The 9,125-nt window shown below is 42.6% G+C and overlaps 1 protein-coding gene across 1 annotated transcript in view; it reads left to right on the plus strand.

Annotated features, from left to right (window-relative positions):
• DPYS (dihydropyrimidinase) overlaps nt 1–8,160 on the plus strand; it is an 86,946-nt gene extending 78,786 nt beyond the window's left edge. The window contains exons 9-10 of the mRNA XM_011931072.1: nt 6,277–6,407; nt 7,752–8,160. Of these exons, the coding sequence (XP_011786462.1) occupies nt 6,277–6,393 (117 nt within the window). The 3' untranslated portion in view covers nt 6,394–6,407; nt 7,752–8,160. The remainder of the gene's footprint in view (nt 1–6,276; nt 6,408–7,751) is intronic.
• The last annotated feature ends 965 nt before the right edge of the window (nt 8,161–9,125 follow it).

Here is a 9,125-nt window from a genome sequence, read left to right on the forward strand (position 1 = left end):
TATCACTGCAGTATCCTAACCATAAAGTTTAATCTCTACTCAAACAAATAGCCACTCATTCCCCCATCCTCAGGATATCACTCCCTCAGACCCCCCTCTGCACAGAGGGTTCACTTCCTCTTGGACTGACAAATTTACCAGAGGAACCAGCCCTGAAATGAGACAGCCCAACTTTGTAGCTCACAGCATTTTTATTTATTTATTTATTTATTTATTTATTTATTTATTTATTGCTTCAAATCTTTCCCTCTCTCACTCCAGCCAGGATATTTTAAGGATTAAATTGAGATATTTGGTAAGTTGTAAACATCATCAAAATGTCAATTTTCATTGTTATAGATCGCCGGTCACACCTATGGCTTCCTCATGTACTAGTGATTCACAGAGCCCTGGGTAGCTCAGTTCAATGTGTACCGAGCGCCCTGTAAATTCACCAGGCCAGGCGTGGATTTCATTCTCAGGGAGTCACTGTTTATTTGGTCTGTTTGCTGTTGACCCAGCATCTGCTGTTTGGTATTTGGAAGTTCTGTTGTCTTTATTGATATTTTAGTGTCTTAGCCTCCATGAACAGCATTCAATCATTAATACCTTTGGGATTCTTCTCTGTTGATCTTGCTATTTTCAGAAAATCTAGCATCCAGCTGGGCCTGGTGGCTCATGCCTGTAATCCCAGCACTTTGGGATGCTGAGGTGGGTGGATCACCTGAGGTTGGGAGCTCAAGACTAGCCTGGCCAACATAGTGAATCCCCCTCTCTAACTAAAAATGCAGAAATTAGCCGGGAGTGGTGGTGCATGTCTGTAATCCCAGCTTCTTGGGAGGCTGAGGCAGGAGAATCATTTGAACCCAGAAGGTGGAGGTTGTAGTGAGCTGAGATTGCACCACTGTACTCTAGCCTTAGTAACAGAGTAAGGCTCTTTCTCAAAAAAAAAAAAAAAAGAAAAAAGAAAAAAAAAAAGAAAATCTAGCATCCCAGCACATTCCATCCTCAGCAGTCAATATGATTAACTTTCCTTTTTCTTTTTTTTTTTTTAGACAGAGTCTCACTCAGTGCCCAGACTAGAGTGCAGTGGCATGATCTCGGCTCACTGCAGTCTTCACCTCCTGGGTTCAAGAAATTTTCCTGCCTAGCTGGGACTACAGGCGTAGGCCACCACACCTGGATAATTTTTGTATTTTTAGTAGAGATGGGGTTTCACCATGTTGGCCAGGCTGCTCTTGAACTCCTGACCTCAAGTGATCAGCCCGTCTCAGCCTTCCCAAGTGCTGGGATTAGAGGTGTGAGCCACCATGCCCAGCCCAATATGATTAAATTTACTATCAACTTATGTCTTCGTTTTTCCTTGTTTACCTAACCAAAAAGCATTTCTGTGGTTATGAAAGTGTAATGATAATTGGAATTAATGTTTATTTATAGAACCACAAATTATATAATTATCATTTCCATCTCTCTATTAATTTGTCACAATGACAAGTATCATCAGATACTGAGAACTCAAGTTCAATTCTCATTTACCGAAGTAAACCACCAATGTCCTGCTAGGTGAGGTGCCACTTATGTCTTCTGTATTACTTATATTTTGTTCATGCTGCTATAACAGAATATCTGTGGCTGGTTAATTTATAATGAACAGACATTTATTAGCTCACATTTCAGGAGGCTATGAAGTCCAAGAATGAGGAGCTGGCATCTAGAGAGGGCCTTCTTGCTGTGTCATCCCACCAAGGAAGGTATCACATGGCAGAAGGGCAAAGAGAGGAGAAGGGGGAGAGCCAAAGGGGCCAAACTTGTCATTTGATAAGGAATCCACTCCCAAGATAACAGCATTAATCCATTCATAAAGGCAGAGTCTTCATGGCCTAACCATCTATTAAAAGTCTCACCTCTTAATACTGTTACAATGACAATTAAATTTTAAGATGAGTTTGAGAGGGGACAAACATTCAAACCACAGCAACAGCCACCCGTGGTTTTACCCTCAAGTCATTTTATTTGATTGTGATACCATCAAGATGGAAAGAATTGCTGTCAAGGTGTGATCATCTAATCTTGACCAGCATGTACTAGGGGGAAAAAAAATACCATAATCAGATTAGCCTTCCAATGGTGTGTTCTCAGGAGTTGAGTCTCTTAAAGTATTCCTTGAGAAAGCTGTCAAATAATTTTAGATGATGTTACCCTCAGGTGATACAATTGCCCAATATCATCAAAAATTTCAAGAGGTCCTACAGTCAGGAAATCTCTCTTCATTTAACAAATGTTTGTGGAGCACCAGCCACTATTCCAGATGCTGAGGATATAGGCATTAATAAGACAGCCAGTCTGATCACAAAGAGCTGATCACAAAGAGCCAGTCTGATCACAAAGAGCTTCTACTTGTTTCAACTGTGGTTCATGGTGCTTACGTTCTAGTTGTGTTTGAGACAATTTTACACCTCTTTGTGCTGTAGCCAATGAGCACAAAGGAGATAAAGGAGTCTAGAGATCAAGAGACATCAAAGCTGGAGATAAAATTTGGGAATCATAACATATAGATTTAAAACCGTGAGTCTAAGGTCACCAAGGAGACTATATTAGAGAAGAAAGTGGGCTTACAACAGAGCTCTGGGCCCACCAACCTTCAGAGGTGGAGGAGAAGAGCAAGCATCAGTGGAGCCTGAGAAGGCTGACCAGTGAGGCAGGAAGACCATCAGGAGAACATGGAGTCCCAGAAGGCGAGAAGAGAAACCTGCTGTCTTTGTTCAATCCAGGATACTCTGTTTCTTCATCCTGGTTTTTCTATGTGTTTTGTGCTGCATAAATGTCCTCTAAGAATTAGGTATGCTTTTGGCCAGGAGAATAGGGATGGAGTCTTTATTATCACCATACTCCTCTAGGATGCCAGAGAAAGAGGCTCACTTTATTTTGACCCTGACTGCTAGTGTCAAGTACATGCATTAAGCAATGGCTCTGCCATATGCTGGGGTCTGTGTCAGGCTGGGCAGTTCATACTTCAGACAGAGCTTTGCCATTGTCCTTAGAGAGAAGGAATAAGACAAGGATTGCTAAGAGTTGGAGGTTAAGTCTACTTAGAAAACAAATGTGCAGATGAACTTTTGAATAACAACAGTGACGGTTTCAGATTCTGCAGAAGGGGTGCCATCACTTTTCCATTTTGTCACAGTGAACATCTAGTGATGTCCTAAAACATGCCCAGAGAACAATGCCAGGAGCGACAGACAGCACAAAGATGAAGAAGGCATGAGTCTAGCCATCATAGAGCTTGTGTAACCCACTTCTAAGGATGAGCAAATATTAAAGGGTCAAAAGGGCTGAGAGGCTTGAGACTAGAACTTAAGTTGTCTTTGATTTCCGTCAACTTATCTATCAAAGGGAAAGACTGTGGAGTGTGAGGCAGCACAAGACTCCTGACAGGAGGCTGCTTGTTTCTGAGGTGGCCATGCACGCAGACATGGCTCCCATCCGCGGCTATTCTGAGAGGGAAGCAGACCTGGCCCACCCAGAGCCTCAGAGGCAGGCAAGAGAGAGATGGTAAGCAGGTTAGACCCGGCCAGTTGGGTCAGAGACATGTGATGGTCAGCGTGACAAGGGTGACAAGCCAGACGTGACTGGCTCCATGACTGAACAGCCAGAAAGCAGTTTGTAGACAGCAGGCCACAGAAAAATTACAGCCCAGGCCAGGCTCAGTGGCTCACGCCTGTAATCCCAGCACTTTGGGAGACTGAGGCAGGTGGATGACTTGAGGGCAGGAGTTCAAGACCAGCCTGGCCAAAGTGGCGAAACCCTGTCTCTACTAAAAATACAAAAATGAGCTGCCCATGGTGGTGTGCACCTGTAATTCCAGCTGCCTGGGAGACTGAGATATGAGAATCGTGTGCACGTAGGAGGTGGAGTTTGCAGTGAGCCGAGATTGTGCCACTGTGCTCCGGCTTGGGTGACAGAGTGAAACTCTATCTCAAAAAAAGAAAAAAAAAAAAAAAAGAAAGAAAAGAAAAGTGCAGCTTGGAGAACAGATAAATGATGCAGCACAACAAAAGAGCACAACAGAAACTGAGTCAGCCCAGGCCAGGCCAAACCACAAAAAGAAGAAAGCAGGCTTAGATGGGAAGCCCCCTTCATAACTTCCTCCCCCAAAATCCCTTCTACCCATATCTGTTGAGTGCTTGTTATGGAGAAAGAGAGTAGCACACCAGCCCTCTGTCTGCTGGGGGAGACTGACAAGTGAACAAATTATTCCAGAAACCTGGGGTAAGCAAGATAGTGCATAGGGCACAGAGGGCCAAAGTTTCCTAGACTGATGATTAGCTGAGCTGAGTAATAAAAGAGAAGTCAGATAATTACACAAAAGTGAGAGCGGCAGCCTAGCCCATGCAAAAGCAAGGTCCTGACCGGGAGCTACCAGGAAGGATTCTGATGTGCTTGGAGTGGGTGGTGCATGCTCCCAGAGCCTGCAAGCTGGGTTCTGGGGAAGTATCCTCTAGGTGATGGAGCAGCCTGTAGAGCAAACCCAGCCCTGAGTGAAGAGGGCAGGCCCTGTGTGTGATGGCCCCACCTGAGTCACCGGCATGGGCAGTCAGTTCCCAAGAAGGAGTCCAGGACAGACAAAAAATGAACAGCTGAAAATCCCAAGTAGTGTAGGTTCAAGGAAGTAGTGTAGGAAGAGGGAGACGGAGTGGGATCTGAGGAAGGCTACACAGCACACAGTAGGCAGCACAAAAGTCTGCTCACTTAGGTCACATGCTCCAGAGGTGCTCACTGCAGAAGAGCCTGAAGATTGAACTGAAATATGCCACAGGCTTTGCTGAGTATGAATACCAAGAGGAGCATAGAGAAGGCAAGCCCTCTAGGTGATAGGCGGGAATGAGCTGAAAGAAGGACATAAATCTTGGTTTGCTTGGACAGGCCTGGATTATACTTATGTTAATTATGTTTAGTGCCCTTTTCATATTCAGAAGTGTCCTACTTTGGATGATAAATTGTACAGTTGCCCCAGGTTTAAGTGATATTCATGCAGTCTGGCTTGGAAAGTAAAGCCAGGAGAGGAAAAAAAAAAAAAAACAGGGACCAAGGAACTGAAAGGGAGGATGCGACCAGAGAGTAGGGTATTAGGTGAGTTTAAGGTTTCAGATGTGGTGCTCCGAGGTGGTAGAAATGGAAGGGTGGCGCTTCATTTCCTGGTGTCTGTGTTCCTCAAGATGACGACAGGGATCGAGGACTGAGTAGATAGTGAACCAAAACGGAAGTCCAGCAAAGCATTGAGACAGATACAGAAAGTGGGCAGACGCTTGGCCTGGTGAGGGAAGGGCAGGGGTCCCCCCATTTCCTGAGCACTCAGTTGCCCACCTGGTGCTGTGCTTCAAGTTCTGTGGCTGCAGGGGCTGCGGGCCTTGTTCTGTGTTGGATCCTTGGTGTTTGGCATACTTTCTGGGGCTGTGTGAGCTCAGAGAATATCTGCGGAATGAATGAAGAAAATGCTTTGGCTCTGGAAATTCTCAGCTATCTGAGAGATAGGTTTATTTCCCCCATTTCACGGATGAGGAAGTAGGCCTGGGGGCATTAATTAACTTGTCAGTTTCCTACACATAGTAAATGGCAAATGGAGAATTCTAACTGAGATCTGTCTCACTTCAAAGGTCACACTGTTGATCACTACAATGTATTAGTTTTGGTGGTCAAGATGAGACACACAGTAATTTGTTATCTCTGTGTGTGTGTGTGTGTGTGTGTGTGTGTGTGTGTGATTTCAAAACTCTGCTCAAGTACTGACAGCTCTAGCTGAATCCAGCAGAGGGTTCTGCTGCATAGTCGGTCACCAACGAGGTGAGATTCTGTGGACAATTCATAATGCACAGAGACAGTCAGGAAAGGGGAAAGCACACACAATTGCTAAACCTGAAGCAACTGCTCTGAGTATTAGGAGAGGTACAAAGAAGCACTGCAAACTCAGGCGAGTAGGATTGGAACTAGAAGAAAAGGTCAGATGTTGGAAAGGACAGTAGGAGACAGTTGTGGGACTCAGAAGGGCATGAGGATATGGCAGAGGCCCTAGTGACTGTCCCTGGGCCTCTGTCTGTTGCAGATTAGTACCCACAAAAAGTGGGACAATCCAGATTCTCAAGGTTGCCAGGAATTTCTGTGAAAGGCCAAGGGGATTGGGAGGCATGTGATAAATTTACAAGATGCTTTTTTTGCTCTCACAATTCATAAACGGAGCTACACTTAACTTTGAACTCAAGAAAATAAACCACAAAAGGGAAATGAAATGTTCTCTTTCAGACTTGCACACCTACCCCCGTCGAGCGTGCACCTTACAAGGGAGAAGTCGCCACACTGAAATCCAGAGTGACAAAAGAAGATGCCACAGTGGGGACCAGGAAACAGGCCCAACCCTGAAGCGTGTGCTGTCGGTAAGGGACTGTGGACAAGAAAAGTCTTCCTGCATGAGAGCATATGAAATTAGCATCTCTCCTCATAAGGGTTGAAGAGACCAAGGTCAGAGGCTTCACAGTGATCTAAGACTCAAGGACAATTGAGCCCAGGGACAACTGATCAAAGCAGAGCATTTAGATAAGGCTTCCAGATTGTAGAAGGCCTTGGGCTTGCTAGAGAGTCATTCTTTGAGATGTTAGGAAACATTCAATACAGCCTTGGGGAATCAGCTATGAGCAAGATGCAGTAAGGAGGCTGATAACATACAGAGGGAACTACTTAAGACAGGGAGTACAATTTCATGGTCAAAATTTATAAATGGATTAGGACCTTATCTGGAGAAACGAATCTTCATATTGTAAATACAACGGTGTTCTACAATTTAGAATAAATGAAAAATGAATAAAATGTTGCTTTAGGGGGGTATAATCCTCCAGGAAAATTCTTCAATAGTATCTGATTATTTCACAATTAGTTTTGGAAATAATATTACAGATACAGTCATTTTTGCAAAAGTATTTGAGCACTTCATCAGTTTTCTCTGTCTTTTGACAGGCTGATCTTTCTTTTCTGAAGTGTCTAGTATCATCATCCTTGTCAATTTTCTTTCTTCAGTTGTCTTCTGATCCTGCTCTCTCAGATCCCCATTTAACAGTGGCTTTGCTGTAATTTTAGCATCTCCCTAATATCACTTCCACTGACTTCATGAAATCTACATGTTTTGCCAGTTTTGCAATTTTGCTAGACTCTTAATTTTTTTTTTTTTATGTGTGATATATTTTCAGACATTTCAACATGTGGCCATCTGCACAAGACTTAACCCCAGAGGTTGACCTAGTGGACCTGGTTAGACATTTGTGTTAATGAGAGGCAGAGTTTGACAATGGTCTGGCTTTCTACATACTGAAGCACTGCACCTTTACACATTTTGACAACCTCTTATTCCCTGCATAAATCCTGTTCCTGCAGGGATTTGGATAACGAGGGCTTGAATGGCAAAGCCCTCTGTGCTACATGCCATGTTCTTTCATTATTGAACGTTGTGTGTTTAACAAGACTATCTAGCCCAAAGTCTCAACCTTTTTGTCATTTTCAGACTACCAGAATTGTTATTCTAATCCAGGATGATTTTGTTAAAAATTCAGGGAAAGATTAGCAAGAGAAAGAAATGCGATTGAATGCTATAACATGCTATTAATGACATTTATAGGAGCAGGATTAGTGTTTACTTTGATTATAGCATTTTTGGGGGATTTGGTTTGAATTCTGCATCTCTTTGTGAGGGAGAATGTTACAGTGAGTTCCTTTCATTCTCTTCAAAGGTAAAATCAGAAGAAAGGAGGCTGCCATTCCTTTCACAGCCAAATGTTGTCAACCCATGGAGAAGCAGGCCTTATTCAACTCCCTGGGATCCTTTAGAAAAAAATCACCACTCTAGACTTCTTTGATTTTCTTTCAGAAGCAATTGCTGTCTTTATCACTGTGTCTTTGTTGCTGCATAAGATTGAAGGTATAAATTTATATTGTTGTGATGGAAAGGCTGTGTGGAAATTCATTGATGATACTTTAAAATGTTATCTTTGCTTGTACTAGATTTCTTTCTTAGAAATTTTAAAAATCATTTTCTTGTTTAAATAGTTTCTTTTTTAAAAAAAGATTACATTAGTTTTAAAAAAAACTCTGTGATTTTACTTTTTATTGTAATTAATAAACATTGAGATCTTCATTTTACATCTTATCTGATTTATTTGTGTCTCCTTCTATCTAGTGGGATTGAGATTCTAGGAGGCTGGTTTTCATTTGAGAGCATGAGTTCCTGGCCATGTCTCTTCAGCAACTTTTGGAAATCTAGTCTCAGAAAATCTCACCTAATCAAATTAGATGCTCAAGTTTAAAATAAGTCCAAGGCAAATTATCCAATCACAATGATGAATGTGGGATTTGAGGGAATTAAATGGAATCAGCATGGCTGAAAGATGCTACGTTAATACCTTCCTTCCCCTACACTTCCTAGTCTATGGTATGATCCTTCTGTGTGTGCAGAGAAGCTAAGATTAGATTTCTTCTCCTGGGTAACTAGGTCAAGCAGGATTTTTAAAACAGGGAATAAAATCGGGGCGATTATGCTCTCCTTGCAGATGCATCTGCCCCCAACATACTCACTTAGGAGTATATTTGTACATTTAACAAAGGGTAGTAGAAATTCAGTTTACCCAATTGTGAATTGTTTTGAGCACACAGAGAAAGGACGGTGAGCTGCACCTGAAGAAAATCCTTCTGTTTCAATCAAACTACAGCTCTTTTTTCTCAGGTTAAGAGACATTTTAAAATATTTATTTCTCTCCTCTACTTTGGTTGACAATGGGAAGTCTACAATAAGACTACTGAATCCTCTCAAAAGGAATATATAAATTGCTTTCTTACCCCGAAGTCAATTCCCACTCATCCTTTGGTATTCAGCTGAAATAGCACCCCACTAAGAGTCTTACCCAGATCTGACATGCTCCTCCATAGGAGGCCAAGCATACACCCATCACCATGCCTTATCTTGTTGCCTTAAAACACCTGTTTTACTTGTCTGTCTCCTCTAGGAAACTGAAAGCTTCTTCAGGACAGGGCCTGTCTGGTTCACTATTATTTCAGCAGCAGCTAGCAGACTACCATGCAATTGATGGGTATTCAATGGATATTTATTA

The sequence above is a fragment of the Colobus angolensis genome, unplaced genomic scaffold, assembly GCF_000951035.1.
Source record: "Colobus angolensis palliatus isolate OR3802 unplaced genomic scaffold, Cang.pa_1.0 Scaffold121, whole genome shotgun sequence".
Classification (NCBI taxonomy): domain Eukaryota; kingdom Metazoa; phylum Chordata; class Mammalia; order Primates; family Cercopithecidae; genus Colobus; species Colobus angolensis.